Source organism: Cimex lectularius, unplaced genomic scaffold (genome assembly GCF_000648675.2).
Source record: "Cimex lectularius strain Harlan isolate CLEC.00 unplaced genomic scaffold, Clec_2.1 scaffold124, whole genome shotgun sequence".
Classification (NCBI taxonomy): Eukaryota; Metazoa; Arthropoda; class Insecta; order Hemiptera; family Cimicidae; genus Cimex; species Cimex lectularius.
This window is the reverse complement of record NW_019392703.1, coordinates 295,520-312,998: the sequence shown is the minus strand read 5'-3', so window position 1 is coordinate 312,998 and position 17,479 is coordinate 295,520. Positions and strand designations below refer to the sequence as shown.

The window sequence follows — 17,479 nt, the reverse complement described above, 5'->3', positions numbered from 1 at the left end:
GATTTGACGGATTTAGAAAAAATAAAAATAAAATAGCAATTATTTCAGTACACTATCTGTAGTTTATTATGTCACATTTTTGTTGAACTCAATGTAATTTTGGAAATATGTGAATTATATTCTTTATTTTTTAAATAACTTTTTGCTCTATATTTTTACGTCGTTATTGTATTTTGGGCAATTATTTGTCCCCGTTTTGTTCAACCTTATTAATAATATATCTGATACCTGGGCTTAGAGTATACAGCCCTTAGGATAATTACAAAGGAACGATTGTTCACCATTTGGCAGTTGTTGGTTTTTTTTAATTAGCCAGCTAAGGCGGACGCTAAAAACAGCAGTGGCCAAGGTAAAGTTACCTAAATTAAAGTTGAGATGATAAAGCGCACGATCGTGCAATGGCAAAAGTGGTAAAGACAAAATCCACCGGGAGGGGATCAGTGTTAGACGATGTGGCAAGATAATAATTACGCGCCCGTTCCGACTTTTCCACCGGAGGATTCGGACAGTAAAGACGGTGAATGTTTGTCGTCGAAATTTTTGCTGAGGGTGCCTTCTGAACCGGCAACTTCCACGTACCAAGTGCATTGCAGGGGCAAGGCTGTCAGGCAGCAGGAAAGGCAGAACTCAGATCTATTATTAGCAGTCTTACAATCCGACGCTGAGCAAGTGAAAAGGTGGGATATTTTTGGTTGACAGGTTAATTTCATACTCTAACTTATTTTAAACCTTCTGTGCACTCTATACTTTGCCAAAACCCTGTTAACATCCAAACCCTCCTGACTTTTATATCGAAATCAAAAATCGAAAAATCAAACTGTATTCTACATCGCAAAATTAATACATAATTTATTTCATGCTTAAAATACCTTTAATTATTTCCAAAAAAAAACGCAAATTATTTTAGATTGTTTCTGATCGAAAGGTCAACCGTATGTTCTAAAAAAACTCATGAACGAGTGAAAAATATTATTTTGATTTATACACACTATGCAACCCTTTAACTTCACATTTTAAATATCTTTAATCACTTCACAAAATTTAAATTATTGTAGATTGTTTTTGATCGTAAGTTTGAGAATATGTTCTACAAAAAAAAAGCAACTCATGAACCAGTGAAAATTTTTATTTTTATTTAAACAATTAGTGCTTTTTTTAACGTCTCGTTCTTTAACAGTCTTTGTATAATAAATAAAATTATAAATACATTTATGTTTAGAGGTCTAATTGACCAAATTACTTCTTTCAATTAATTATTATTTTTATCGATGTTTCCTTATATTTCGACCTCAACAATTTAACTTATGATTTTTCCTTCTCGAAGGTTGGATAATAGGTCATCTCAAAAAAAAAAAAAAAAACGTTTTCTTTCAATCCACAACATTATTTTTATGTAAGGTTTTGGTTGAGATGAAAAAGTTAGTGTCACTAGCGGGATTCGAACCCACGACCCTCGGCTCAATACGCCCCTGCTCTAACCTAGCTCAAGTGGTTAGAGGAGCTGCGTATACACTAATTTTTTCATGTTAACCAAGACCTTACATAAAAAGAATAATTAATTGAAAAAAAAAACTTTAAATGTTCAACCCCATAATTTCATTCTTTAACTATCTTTAAGTATTTCAAAAAATTTAAATTATTTTAGATTGTTTTTGATCAAAAAGTAAAGAATATGTTCTACAAAGCAAAATTAATACATGATTTATGTAAACAAAGTCATGAGCAAGTAAAATTTTTTATTTTGATTTAAACACCTCATGCATATTTAACTAGTGCTTTTTAGAAAGTCTCGTTCTTTAGTACTCTTAAGTTCCATTTGTATAAAAAATAAAATTATAAATATTCAATCCCTTAATTAATTTCGTCCTTTAAATATCTTCAAACACCACAAATTTTTTAAATGATTTTAGATTGTTTTTGACCTAAAGGTTAAAAATATGTTCTAAAAAATCTCAGAAATAAGCAAAAATTTTATTTTGATTTAAACACCCTACGGCCTTTTTTTAACGTCTCTTAGCACATCCATTTGTACAATAAATAAAACTATAAATGTTTAACCCCTTAATTTAATACTTATATTATCTTTAATCACTTCGAATAATTTAAATTATTTTAGATTGTTTTTGATCAAAAAGGAAATAATATGTACAACTAAGCAAAATCAATACATAATGTATGTAAACAAAATCATGAAAAAGTGAAAAATTTTATTTGGATTTAAACACACTATGCTTATTTAACTAGTGCTTTTTAGAACGTCTCGTTCTTTAGTAATCTTAAGTCCCATTTGAATAAAAAATAAATTTATAAATGTACAACCCCTTATTTTCATAAAAATATTTTTAATTACATCCAAAAGACGTAAATTATTTTAGATTATTTTTGAACGAAAAGTCAAAAATATGTTCTAAACGCAAAATTAATACATAATTTATGTAAAAAAAACTCATGTAAAAGTAAAAATTTAAACACTTATGCACTATTTTTATGTTGTTTTTTATGCAAATATTAATGAACTTCTTATTTCATTTCGGTATAAACTCGTTCAGAGATGTATAATTTTTTTGTTTTTAGTATTTGTTGTAAAATGACTTAATGTATAAATTTCATAATTAATTTATTTCGCTAAATCTCCATGGTGGGGTGGTTTACAGCAATGAAATTATTTTGGAAATCGAATTTGGCGTAGTTTCATAAATATAAATTATTATGCTGTTTTGCTTTATAAATAATTGTATTTTTTCTCGAAAAGATAATGTGTACTATTTAACTCATGAATAGAACTTAAAAAAATTACTATTTTAAACAACAATCGGTTGTAATTCTCTCGTCAGATCATTATTTTGGCCAGATTCCCTTTGATCTGTAACATCAGTTTCTTTATAAAATTAAAAAATCCTTTCTAATAATTCTATTATAAAACCTAATAATTATTCAAAAAATACATTTATCTGTACACAAATAGTTGCATAATATAACTTTTAATAATGTAATAATAATTTTGCCTACCTCCTGTCTTCTTTTTGACATGAATTGTGCCAAATTTTGTGCTTTTGTTGTTATTCAAAAAGCCCAAAACCCCAGAATACAATTTATTTTCTTCTTCTTTATATTTATGTATTTACGAGCCTTGAAAATGAAAATTTTCGTATGAAACCCAGAAAGTTTCAAAATTTAATTTACTAAGTATTGACAGTAAATTAAAAATGAATAGATAAATAAACTTTTTTGCTTTCGTTTTGTTGCTTGTGTCCTTTTTGAATGTTAAAAAAAACGAATTTTTCACTCACTAAGATGGCCAACAATTGAAACTTATAAGTTGTAAAGTAAAACTATTTTAATAATTCTCATTTCATAAATGAACAATTAATTGAGGAGGATCGTCAGAACTAAATATAAATGGAAGGTAATTAACCGATGTTGTAATAAGTGTGTACCTACTTGCCTTACTTTTGAATTCGCTGACCAAACAGTTTTATCTCTTCCAACGGATGTGTCACCATGTTTGGTTAAGATTAGACACCGTAAAACAGGATAGGTGATATGTTTTTTTAAAATTTTATCTTTATCTTAGACCGGGCCTGCAATTTTACAATAAAAAACCTAAAACATTAAGTCTTTCTTGAGCCCATAGTTATAATTATTTATATTTTGTGTTGTATATGTAGAATAACGATGCATTCAGCTGTTGATAAGATCATAATTTTAGGTTATTGGAGAATGGAGCGAAACCGCAGGCCAGTTGCCGCTCTTCTATGTGTTCGACGGTCCACCTCGCCGCCCTCAGAGGGGATGATAACATTTTGAGACTATTGCTTGAAGCCGGGGCGAACCGCGATTGCATAGACGAAGATGGTAGACAGCCGATTCATCTGGCCTCCTGGTCCGGTCAAATATCCACTTTGGACGTTTTACTCGAAGGCCATCCAGAGCTCATCCATTCTCAAGTCGAGATACCAAAAGATTATATACGGGAAACTGACCTGGTGGATTCGTGGGATCACGACCACGAGGAGATCAGATCAATGGTTTATATAAGCCGAATTTTTTTATTTTTAGCCTCGCATTTATACCGTCGCTTTTACAGCTGCCGAAGATCAGCGCTGGAAGCACCCCTCTTCACATCGCTTGCAAGTTGAGCAAAGTACAACTCGTCAAACATTTATTGAACAATGGTTCAGAAGTAAATAGCAGGGATGCCCGTGGTTTGACTCCTTTGGACGTCGCTGGGCTTGAAGATACGTCCTCCTCATCTGACCAAACGATTCCGATCGAAAGCAAACCGTCCCACGCATCTGATAGACCGTTGTACGACATCATCAGCGTATTGATTGATAAAGGAGCCGTACTTACAGACAAAAACGAAACCATCGTCGACGGCATTCACCTCCCGTCAATCGACGTCACCGCTTTACATACTGCGGTCGCAAATGAAAATTTAGAACTGATAGACTTCTTGTTGGAAAATGGCGCTAACCTTATTGTCCTAAATGAACAAGGAGAGTCTCCATTGCATTTGGCCGTCAGAAAAAAACTGTTCGAACCCTTAAAGACAATGCTGAGCTGGTTGGAACTGAAACAGATCAATATAAAGAACAGTGCAGGTCTCACTCCTCTTCACCAGGCGGTTCAAGAAAAATGGGCGTGCGGAGTAGGCATCCTTCTAGAATCAGGGGCGGATATCGAAGTCGTTACCGAAAAAACAAAAGAGACTGTCCTTCACGTGGCAGCTGGAATAGACTGCCCGACCATCTTAGAGGAATTGTTAAGCGTTGAAAGTTCTTTAGAGGTAAGTTAATGCATAGGAAACAAGGATAAGTCTTCTTTTCTGTTCTATTAACTTAATCATGTTTCAGATAATAAATGCTAAAGATTGTCAAGAATTCACTCCGTTGTTTCGCGCAATAAAAAGAAATAACACAACAAATGTTGAAATTCTCATAAAACATAAGGCTGATTTGAACGTCCGTTTGCCTGGTAATTTCAACCTACTTCATTTCGCAGCCGAATGCGAAACGGCCAGCATTATGAGAGCACTTTTGGAAAAAGATGCAGTCCGACGCAAACTCATGAACGAACTTTGCGATAATGGAAAAGGCGGCTTATCACCTCTTCATATCGCCGCTAAAAACGGAAACATCGAATTGGTCAAAATCCTGATAGAAAAAGGTGCCGATGTTCGTCAGACGAGTAGCCGCGATCCGCACCACAGATCAACGTCCCTCCACTTCGCCGCAGAGAAGGGCTATTGGAAAATAATCGAAGTGATCCTACAAAATACAAACGAAAAAGAACAAGTTGAACTTTTAAATGTCAAAACCGATTTAGACTGGACACCGCTTCACATCGCGGCCGGCTACGGACACAGAAAATCCGTTGTGCTCATGCTAAAAGGAGGAGCGAACATAGCCGAAAAGGTGATGTACCACGGCGTCAGAAAATCCGCCTTGGACTTTATGGTTCTAAATATTCCAAAATGCGTCGACGTTTTAGAAGAACTTCTCGACACTTACATCAGCTGCGATAACTCCTTGAAATACTCAAACTGCGAAGTAAAACTCGATTATAACATTCTACTCGGGCCGACGAACGCAAAACCCGAGGAAGAGAGACAGATGATCTTCCTCAATACAGTGCTGGACAACGGAAATTCCCTTCTCAAAGAGAAAATAATGCTCCATCCTTTGGTCGAAACGTTTTTGTTTTATAAGTGGGAGAAAATGAGGAATTTTTTTATGTTTTTGTTTGTATTATACGTCTTACACACTGTCTTATTAACGTCACTTTTCGTTTTCACCTATGTCCAAAAAGTCCAAGTGGCGAGTGGGTGGACTTATGCAACTGTATTCGTTTTACTGCTAATATTTGCAATAGTAAGTACTTTTTATCACTTCGTTTTTCACCAGACGAAATTAGGATCAAAACAACTCATTTTTAAAATTTTTAATTAGACAGCTTTTGTTCAGTGTAATGTTTTTAATTTGGATAACATTTAACGCTTTCTTTTCCAACGTTGCATCAAAGCAGCACTAAATTAAGCAAATATTCTAAATTTTAGCTAATCCCATGAGTTTAGGGTAGGCGCAGTGTTTTTCCTTCGATGTTTCATGTATTGGCAACACTGATTTTTTTGGCACCGTATAAAATTACCATCTTGGAATCTTCTAGTGCAACAAGGCTCTTCATCTCACACTACAGCTTGTATCGATTGTTATATTAGCCAAACATAAATTTTTCAATTCCAGTTCATAATTTAATCCTTTCATGCCCAAATTTGCTTCAGAGCAATGTCAACTTTAGCAATTTCGTGTAAGTTTAACAGGAAATACCGTGAGTTTAGGGCGGGCGGAGTGTTATTCCTGCTTTTTCAGCCCGTGTGTTGGCAACACTGATTTATTTCCAAAATAATGCAATTTTACAATTATAATTAAAAATCCTCTTAATGGTACAACGACCTCAATTAAAAGGACTGTGTTAATTTTGGTCTAGTTATACATCTTATAAAGGTTTTCACAGAAAAATAATGAGTGCATCCTACTATCGTCATGATGAAAAATAAACAATATAATAATATTAAAACTATGCCTGTGAATAATTTTTATGTTTTTAAGGAAGTCCTCCAAGCACTTTCTCGGAAGAGGTTTTACTTTTTCGATACGGAATCGTGGATAAAATGGGCTGTTGTAGTGACGAGCCTGTACACGCTGACTTTGAACATTTTGGACGAAAAGAGAAGACATTACGCCTGTGTCGCCGTCCTGCTGTCATGGGCAGAATTGCTTTTCTTGGTTGCCAGGTTTTCTCTCGGCGGCCTGCATGTTTTAATGTTCGAAAAAGTCGCCGCCAACATATTTCTGGTAATTACGGTTTTACTCTATTATTATCTGTTTAGTGTTCACTAGTAGCCCACACTATGTATATCAAAATAGTTATTATTCAATGAGGATTTTGCACCGCCGCAATTTTGTAAGAAGTTAACTTGATGTCAGGGGGTGACCTGTAAGGACTACATCTAGCAGAGGTTAGATGTCCTCATTGATTTGGTTACATCTCCCGATGAACACTTCTGCAACAAGTTTAGTCTAGGTCTAAAACCCGCGTAGGTCTCCCGTTTGTAGAGAAATCAGTGGTTGGAGTTCCGGTTTGAAAAAAATCCCAATTGTAAGTATTTTTGGTTCGAATTCAGCCCGTTGAGGTTCGAACCCGGGACTCAGACTAGTTTCACACGAGGCGGTTTTTTTTGTTTCAACGCCTGGTTGACTCTCAACTAGTCACTGCCTTGCATATATTTTTCTTGGCTTGTTTAACACCAGGCTTTTCACCACTTTTTGTGCTTGACCTTCTTCTTGTTTGGCAAGCTCCATGCTGTTGAAATCGGGAAAACATTTGCGTCTCAGTTCTCTCCAAGCTTCTTTTTTGAAAGTTAACACAATATTCTTTACACCTCAGGTCCCATATCGCGGGGTTAAGCCGAAGTATTACTTCTGAATATTGAAATTTGCAGTAGAAACGCTTTCCATAGTGAATTCATTTGACTCAACTAGGCGACTGGTGTGACAGAGGCCTTACGTTCCTTGATTTAAGAATAAAAATATTTATATGGTGTGTAAATATTGATTGGGGAAAGCCCCCCTCCCACTCTCCGGATCGGACCATCGCGATCAGTCCCTCTGAAGCTATGCACGCATTGAAAAACATGATAAAAGAAAGATGGCATCGTCAGTGGGCGGGGTCATCGGAGAGGCTTTTGCGAGTCAAGAGCACGACCGGTAGATGGCCCTGAGAGAACCTGAGCATGAGCCGAGGGATTGTCCTCACCCGACTGAGGATTGGCCATTCGCGGTTGACAGGTGCCTCTTATTCAGAGAAAAGTTGCTCGATGTGTCCCACATAATAGAGTCGTGTCATGCCTAGGCTTCATACAGAGAGCGTGTAGGCATGCCGCCGGATTTAAGAATGGTTCTCGGACACGGTAGCGAGTTTCAGGGTCCCCTGTTCCCCTTTTTAGAAGAATTTGGAATTTTTTTTAATCGTAAATAGCCTTCAAAATATGTGTTTGTGTTTTCTATGAGTGAGTGTATTTATTAGAGTGAATGGGGAGGGGCTGATAGTACAATACCATCCTCATCGCCCCTCGAGCTGTGTATGTGACTTGGGTCGATGGCGGAATATTTATAAAAGTACCTCATCGACCCCAATTAGATTAGTTTTTATTGCATGCAGGTCAATGGATAAATAATGAGTACTTCATCTACCCAACAATAGAATGAATGTATATAGGTGTGACTGTATTAATTTGCGTGAATGCGTATTAAATGTGTGTTGTAATATTTCGCATGCGGGGCTGAAATGACCAAGCTGTCGAATGCCCCCTAAAAGAAAAAATAATAATAACGATAAAATGGGGAGTTTAGGTGCGGCAAACAGCTGTCATTGACCGGCCCTATACTTATGTTCCTTTTTTTTCTGATCTTTCACGCGTATTTTGCAACCTATAGTAATTTGAACGTCTTGATCTGTTACTGCCTTTCTGCTTTTACATGTAAGCTAAGTCGATATCCTAAAATGCTAGTCTCTCATTTGAACCTAAGGTTGACCACTACAGAGTAGACACTAGACATAAAACGCAAACATCACCACTCTATACAAGAAGTCTGGTCATACTCACTCTCCCTGAGTACTTGATATTCTCGGGGCGTGGTTCTTACCCACCTCTTCCTTTCACGCTAATAAATTACACTCATTCCATCGTGATGATATCCATTATCGTGCATTAGAACAGGATTGTCGCTCAATTCATCGATGATAGGAAACGCATGATGTTCCAAAATTTCATCCATATAGCGAGTGGCGGTCAAAGACCCTCCAAGAACAACAACCAACTTGGTGCGACTCTCCCCCCACACCATCACTAAGCTACATTGAAAAGGTTGGCTTTGGGAAAAAAATACAGACTTCGAAACATTTCATTTCACTCAACTGTAAAAAGTACAGCAGACCAATCGTCCAAAGACCAATGGCTGCGAGCCGTGCAACTCTGTGTATTCTGGCCAATTCTAGTCCTCTTACGGGGCGAAAAGCCATCAGTCCGTTCTGATTTAATCTTCTTCGAGCAGTGTGTTGAGAAATTTGGACACCTCGAACTTCCTGGAGCAGATGAATCGCTTGGACCGACTGTAAGGTGCCGCAAAATTTTCAAAGTCAAAAAACGGTCATCCTATGGTTCTGTTCGCTAGGGCGTCCAGAACCGGACCTTCTATGGTAGGACCCAGTTTCTAGAAAACGTCTAACGGCGTCTCGCAGTGTTTCGTAGGGAACTACGATGGCAATATCCGCATATCAGGTGGAACGTCCATCATCAGTAAGTGCCACACCACGCCCAACATCCTCAGCTCTAAGTGGCATTTTTAAGATTAAAAATTGAAATTAAGAAAACAAAGATGAAACCTAAACAGTTTATTGCTTCAGAATGGGACTAAATACACATTTTAAAATCCGTAAATTGAAAAATCCTTTATCCTTGTTTTGGATTAAGGATGAAGTGTTTTTACCTCTAATTGATATTCCCAATTTAAAACATAGCATAAACAAATATTTATTGATAAAACAATGAGACAAATCAAGGGCAAAATTGTCTTTTATCGAGAAAATAAAATCAATTGGGTGGAATTTTTTGCTTGTTAGTGTATTTTGTCGTCTAGGTACGTTTAATTTTTGTTAATCTGCCCCTTTTATTTTGTTTCAGTAATTTTTATTGTTTTATTTACTTTTTTTTAAAGGTATTGTTGAGGTTCGTGTTTATATTTGTGGGATTCATGTTTGCCTTCATGATACATTTCGACGGACAACCCCCGTTCGGCAGTTTTTGGGAAGCGATGTGCAAAGTCATGTCCATGATGACGGACCTGGATTATAACAACACATTCAAGGCAGGAGCAGATTTATCAGTTTCTTCTCTAACCGGCCGATTTTTGTATTTATCCTACATGCTCCTCGTAGCTATGGCCATGGCGAACCTGATCGTCGGCCTGGCCGTGAGCGACGTAGCAGTACTCGAAAACCAAGGAAGGGCTCAACGTCTGGCCAAGCAGACGGCTTTCCTGAGCTTCCTAGAATCCTGCTTTTACAACAAATTCGTCTTCAGCTGTTTCTCGTGCAGCTTTCAGAACGTCGTCTCTTCTTTGAAAGTCGCGTCGATCGTCTCGGTGCACCCGCATCGACCGCAGGAACTGCCTGCAGAACTGAGAGCCAAAGTGATCGCGAACGCTACCGCATCCGTACAAAAGGAAGATAATTCAATTTGGACAGAAACGCTGGAAGAGAAGTTAGACTTAATTTTGGCCCACCTCAAGGCGGCAAACAACAAACAATAACACAGTTTAAATATGAATAACCAAAGTTAAAACAAAAAAACCCCTTTTTTAAATAATAATTATGCGATACTTTCTTTGTAACTTAATATATTTAGTATATTGAAAAATGTTTTCTCTTTGTTGTTTCGTCCCTTCCTTGTTAATCTACATAATATTTCAACTCTTTGTAAGTTTTTAAAATTAAAACTCCAGGAATACATAATTTATTTATTCATTGAAAAAAATTTAATAATAATTTCTTATTTTATTACAATGCTTCACAGAATTTCTAGTTTATTAAATCTTCCGGCCTTTTTCGAATTGTATTCGCTATTGTAAGTTAAAATTAGATTGTCTTGATTTAAGGCATTTTTAAAGAGGAAAAAAGTTTCAAACGTCTATGACGAAATTATAGACAGTTTTTCACTGATGATGGCACAATGCCGAAACACATTTGAGAAGTTCGATAAACTCGCGAGTGGGGACGGACCCATCGCTTAAGGATTGAGTTCATCAACGACATTGTCAAGTGTTTTTCAATGTATAAGTATACTTAATTTTTAATCATTAAATTCACATATTACTATAAATTAATATATTACAATTAATTAAGGTTTTTAGTTGAGATAAAAAAAATCCCGATCCCGCTCGTGTCATTGACTTTTTTATCTCAACTAAAAACCTTAATTAATTGTAATATATTAATTGGTCAAGCGGACCATGAAATTAGTGAATTTAATGATTAAAAATGAAGTATACTTCACTAAAGCTCTCCGTGGCCATTTCATTTGTCGCCGAGAATCCAATCCGATTACACGACATTTGAAAAATGGCAAAAAGGAGGGAAAATTCAAAAGGTGGGGTTGAGATGGGAAGTTGGTGTCCGAGTGGATCGAGGTCACGATAGCTCAAGTGGTAGAGCAGCGGCGTATCTAGCCGAAGATCGTGGGTTCGAATCCCGCTCGTGCTATTGACTTTTTTATCTCAACTAAAAATCTTAATTAATTGTAATATATCAATTGGTCAAGCGGACCACGAAATTAGTGAATTTAGTTATAATATTTGTGATATAAATTTAAATGAGCAAAAATCAATAAAAGATTTAGGAGATCTTTGACAAAACTCTATCTTTTACCGATCATATAGATGCAATTGTAAACAAATTGTAAATAACTGTTAATAAACTCCGAGGATTTCAACAATATAAATTGTATAACAACTCTTAGACTGTATAAATTATAATGAACTAAGAGCTGTGATGGAAATTATTCCCCTTAAAATAAGAAGAGATATTTTTGATGTTATAATTTTATAGAAATTGTTTAATTTTATTATAGAAAGCCCTGAGCTTCTGCAACGAGTTTATTTAAATGTTCCTTTGAAATTAACTAGACATAAAAATTTATTTTCTATCCCTTTCTGCAATACTAACTATTTATTCTCAGCACCTATTATCATATGTAGGCTTATGAATTCAGTAGATTTATTCTTTAATAGCTTACAAAACTTTAAGAATAAAATTACATCCGCTTTGAGTGCTGCTCCAACATTGCATGTTATGTATTTGTATGCGATGTAAAATGGCTAAAACCGTGAATAAAGATTATTATTACATACTAACATCGAGAGCATGACATGGCGATCCGTGTACTTAGTTATAAATCTTTTGGTACGCAATAAAATCATAATTAAAAGAAAGTGGCAGCGTCGGTGGGCCGTAAAGCGTGTATTTGAGTCCCTCCAATTTTTGGAGGAAGCAGTGTAGCAGCAGTGTGCTATGTTGTGTAGTTCTTTCGCATGTCATTTGTGTCCGATGTAACAAAAAGTATTGAAAGTAGTAGTGAGAAAAGACCGGCTGTGGGCCATGAGATACTGCTCATGGGGTCTGATGGGGCACGACGCCATGGGGTTTGACGAGGGTTTTGACGTGGGTTTTGACGTCATTGATATTTCGACTTGTGACGTCATTGTGTTTTTCTCTCAACCTGGGGTTTTGACGACGGTTTTGACAACCCTTATGAAATCCATCGATGGTTGAAAAAATCAATGGCGTTGCACGAAAAAATAAAGATTATCATTCCTTTTCAACCCGAAATCCGGATCGTTACAAAACAACTTACTGCGAGTAGGAACTGTCTTTTTAAAAAGGATTGAACACCACACTCACTCCATCATTTATCATTTCTATTAAGATGATCATTTTCGTGTTTACATTCCAAAGATTAAATTTTCGCTCTCAAACCGACAAATCTCGTTATCAATTTCTCTTAACTTCATCTATGAACTTACCCTTCACTTTTTTTTCTAATTGAAGAATTATTACCTGGGCGGATGCCCAGGGGAAGTCTCCTCGCCATGGGTGGTGTCCTCTTGTGGGGATCCTCGCTGTCCGGGCTCCAGAAGGCTCCTATCCAGCGTCGGACAGCTCCTCTCTTCAGCAACTTCTCTTGGTCCATCGTGTATCCTTCTCCATGCCGGGGTCAGTCTCGGTCCGGTAGCAATCTCGACAACTGGACGGCTCATGTCTGACAGGTAGCATAAAGCATCTGTCCCTGTCCATATGACTACACGCAAGAGCCATCGAAGAGCGCAGAGCGATCAGTTACATGGTGAGGAGTACACTCTTACCGCGTTTGATACTCCGAGGTCACGGTCTCTTGGTGCGCTCCGAAAGTGCCTCCCGCGTTCCGATCACTATCCCTTCGACCTTAAAATACGGCTTCTGGTACCGCTCTCGGGGAACGCCACGAAGAACTATGTACTTCTCTTTCTTTGCCTCCGCGATGCGGCTCAAGTTTCATATACCACTGCAAGTTCTAGTACATATACTTCATCTTGATTAGTGACGATTATGTCCGGTCGCAGCGTTTGCTCATTGTCAATCCTTAAGGGGAGCTTGACGCTGACTAGGTACCCGGAAGCACGGAGACCGGCAGCAAGGACCTTGACGAATTCGCCGTGTCTTTTTATTACCTTTAACTTGATGGGCATGTGGACAGCACATGGGACAGCGATGAGTTGCCAGCCCCACATCTCCTACATTCGGCTGGAAAACTATTATCTACTCTCCTCATCGCCCCCCTCGTTCCCATCGAGTTGGTCCTTAGGCGGAGTGCCTGGACAAACCGGGACTCCTGACAAATCAGACGACCGTCAGAAAGCCGCCGGTTGCCCACCTCATCGGTGAAGCATATCACTCCGTGCCCCGTAGCATCCAAGTTTGCCCAATTATCGAGCTCTCCTTTATAGAGACGTCTTTTTAACGAACGCAGGTCCGCGTAGTTGGTCAGCCACTCGCCTACGCCGAGCCTAACTTCATCTATGAACTTAGCCATCACTTTCTTATTTTATAACAGGGGTGAGACGGAGGGTAATTGGATGTATCGAAATGTTCAATCATTGACAGCGTGTATTTATAGAAATTATGAATTGTTTATTATGTATCTGTTACATTATTATTATTATTATTATGAATCCGTGTCTGTATACAACATCAATTTCCCCTACTCACAGAGCCCTTGGGTTTCTTATCTCTATCAACCATCTTAAAGAACAAACAATAAGGTCTCCTTTTAAAGAAGAGTCGAGGGAAACAAAATAAGGTACCGGGTATGGGGGCGTATGAAGGGAAAGGGGGAATTTCATTAAGGTTGATGTATAGTTCGGCAAGTCCTATATGAGTTCCAACAGAGCCGTATTATTCTCTAGACAGTTCCAAGACGAAAATACGACGTGAATCGATATCAGTTTATTGAATTACATCGTTATTTGCACAAGGGAACACGCTTAAACTCGTGAATGATCATTTTATCGTTACAAAAACATTTATTTGAACTTTGGGGGTTGAATTTAAGTAAACATAACAAATTAAAGTTGAAAAAAAAACAACACATAAAAGCCTGCCCCTTCAACAAGGCTTCCAACAATATATATATATATATATCAGTATAAATATTTTAATCATTCTCGATTAAGTAATTCTTTATCGATTTTTTTTGTTGGTATGATTTGGTGCTTGGTGTTTAAAAACAAATTTTACACTTTAAAGTTGACCAAAGTTATCAAATTCCACCTACAGTAACAATATAATAAATGAAAAGTTTCTAAGTATTCGGAAGTGATTTTGATCGACAAGAATGGATTTATTTTGTGAAATAACTATCGATAGGTTTGGTTTCATTCATTTTTGTTTAAATTCTTACTTGGAAACATCCCTATTTGTGGAGAGGTGAAGTAAATCTTCCCCGTCAGTTTGTTAGCGCGGATCAATATAATGGAGAATCCTACTGTTCCGGACTAAAAATATCATTGGGAAATATAAAAGATTCACCGAAGAATAAACCACACAATGGGACAACCCACCGTCGAATCTTTACTGATTATACCACACGAAACATGCTATTTTAAAGCATTGCTATAATAAATATGCTTTGTTATGTCGTGGATAAATTCCAAGTACGTAACATGACCAAAATGCCTGATTTTCCGTGTAGTAACAAAGAGAAAATTGAATTTGGCCTTTTTTAACATATCCACATTTTGGAGAATTTGCCAGATATTTTGGTTGGTAGTTTGATCTTCTGTTCCAAAGTAAAAATGAACTATAAATATCTTAATATAAAAATAGCTTAATTCGTACAAATACTCATACTGCATCACTGGGCGACTTTTTACCTTCTTTGACAAATCGTCCCAAAGGTATAGGATTTAAGTAGGATTTAAGTCGGGACTAACATAGTGGCTACTCCAAAGGCACTACTCACACGGGGATACTTAAATCTTTGATACTCGGAAACTGAGATACAGAGTCTTAGAGACTCGAGACTCTGGTTGCCCGTCATGCTCACACGACCACCACTGAAGTTGCGAGTTTCCATCAGTAGGTATTCAGTTCCCTGCCTTTTTTCAGTGCGCTAAAATGTCTTGTGGTTCTAGTAGTGGTAGATGATGGGGTTTGGTCTGCGAGTTGGCGAACTCATGTTGAACCGGCACACGGGCACTACTGGGTCTGTCTTCACTCGCGGGTTTTTTGTTTGAGTTATTCAAACGCGTTTCGGCATTACGCCATCTTCAGTGAAAAACTGTCTGTCATTCAGTCTGAGTGGGGTTTATATAGTGTTGCGTCCGTCGCTTGTCGCTGGGGGCGTTGCGTTAGGGGGCGTGGTCTCCGTGCTCGTTGGTCGGTCTTGGTGGCGGTTATTTTCATTGTCAGTTATTATTTGTGCGTTGTCGGTTTTTTGTTTTTTCCTGGTGTTGGTTGCGATGTTTTGTTCTTCTGAACGTTTTCGTTTTTTGTTATGGAGTGTTTTTAGTGGTGTGAAGGTGGTGTGTGATTGTGAGTTTGTTTGTGCGTTTATAAGTTTTCCGTCTTTAAGTGTTATTTGTTTGTATATCTCGAGGTTCTCCAGTATGTTTAGTTTTCGTCCTTTTTGTGCGTTGTGTATTAATGTCATGCTTGTTTCTATTGTGTTTGGTTCGTGGTTGTAGTGTATTAAGTGTGTGGCGTAATTTAATTTTCCGTCATTGTCTCTGAAGGATCTAAGAGGTTTGAATCGATCTCTTAGTTTCCTTCCAGTCTGTCCGATGTAAGTGTATCCGCATTGATATGTGATGCTATAAACACCGTTGTTGTCAAGCGGGTTAGTTGTGTCTATGTTTCGTTTTAGTACTTTACCTGTGTTATTGTTGGTCCTTAGTGCTATTTTCTGTCCGAGTTTGTTGAACAGATTTGTTAGTTTGTAGGTTTCTTTTCCTGTGTATGTGAATGTTGTCCATTTGTTGTTGATTTGTGTTTCGTTGTTTTGTTTTGTTTTTTAGAAGTTTCTGTATGGTGTTTGTTTTGTAACCGTTTTTATTGCAATGTTTGTTATTGTTTGCAGTTCTTTGTTGTAGTTTTCGGTGTTGAGTGGGATTGTTTTTAGCCTGTGTATCATGTGTCGCAGTGCTGAAGGTTTGTGTTGGTGTGGGTGGTTTGATTGTGCATTTATTATGTTGTCTGTAGCAGTGGGTTTTCTGTATATTTTGAAGTAACAAAATATACAGAAGTGAAGACAGACCCAGTAGTGCCCGTGTGCCAGTTCAACATGATTCTAGTAGTGGTGATGATATTATTATCCAGAACTGTAATCACTGCCGCAGAAAGAGGACAGTGAGAAGATTTTGATTACAAGCATAAATAGAAGGAAACATAAATTGTAGACTATTTGTTGCTGCAAAAGAATTGCCGGACTCAGATTCAAAATTCCTCGCATTCTACAGAATGAGAAAGGACACGTAGCGAAAACCAATGCAGCTCATCACTCCTGCCATTCATCATACTGCAACATGAGGGAATCTTGGAAAATAGCAATAGTTCATTGTAGCAATGTAATTTATTCAATATTTACAAAAGAAAAAGGAATAGCATCGTTTGTACATAACATAAAGAATCTAAATAATAATTCATTCTCCACTTCACCTACAAACTTCAAACTGGATTATCTCCGTCTGAGTGGCACTACCAACTTACACGCGTATCTTAGTTTCCGAGTATCCCAGTCGTTCCGAGATTTGAGTAGCCCCGTGTGAGTAGTGCCAAACATTGAATTGAAGCCCGTTACAAGTAGTCAGCAACGATCATTGCTGTGTGGGACCTTAACACCGTCGCCAATTAGTGGCATGTAAGGAACAACTTCTGATAATGTACCGCTCAGCTGTTAGGATGACGATCAATTTTGTGCGACCTTCCATAGAAACACCAGCCCAAACCATAACACCACCATCTCCATAGCATATCCGGAGTGAGAATGTTGATATATCGCTCTTCTGTTCTTCTACAAACCCTCTCTTGGCCATCAGAAGACCTCAAACAAAACCTGAACTCATCCGCAAACAAAATTTTAGTCCAATCTTGCTCACATTAATTGATGCGATTTCTTGCGAAACTTAACCGAGATGTTTTGTGCCTTGTAAGAAGTTCTGGCCAGTGGCAGGCTTTCTCGCATGCAATCCGACTTCTGAAAGTCTTCCCCTTACATTGCGTAAACTAACAAAAACATTTCTAACTTGTTGAAGTCTTGATTGATCTCAACAGCGATAGAATGTCCTTACGGAATAGATTCGTTGCACTAAAAGGATCACGACACAAG

At 37.4% G+C, this 17,479-nt stretch overlaps 1 protein-coding gene across 1 annotated transcript; it reads left to right on the top strand.

Annotated features, from left to right (window-relative positions):
• The first annotated feature begins 370 nt into the window (after positions 1 to 370).
• LOC106666297 (transient receptor potential channel pyrexia-like) lies at positions 371 to 10,480 on the top strand. The gene is made up of 6 exons (XM_014393381.2): positions 371 to 677; positions 3,710 to 4,028; positions 4,088 to 4,789; positions 4,857 to 5,873; positions 6,612 to 6,857; positions 9,780 to 10,480. Exons 1-6 carry the CDS (start codon positions 451 to 453, stop codon positions 10,371 to 10,373), a joined length of 3,105 nt encoding a protein of 1,034 aa, XP_014248867.1. The 5' UTR covers positions 371 to 450; the 3' UTR covers positions 10,374 to 10,480.
• The last annotated feature ends 6,999 nt before the right edge of the window (positions 10,481 to 17,479 follow it).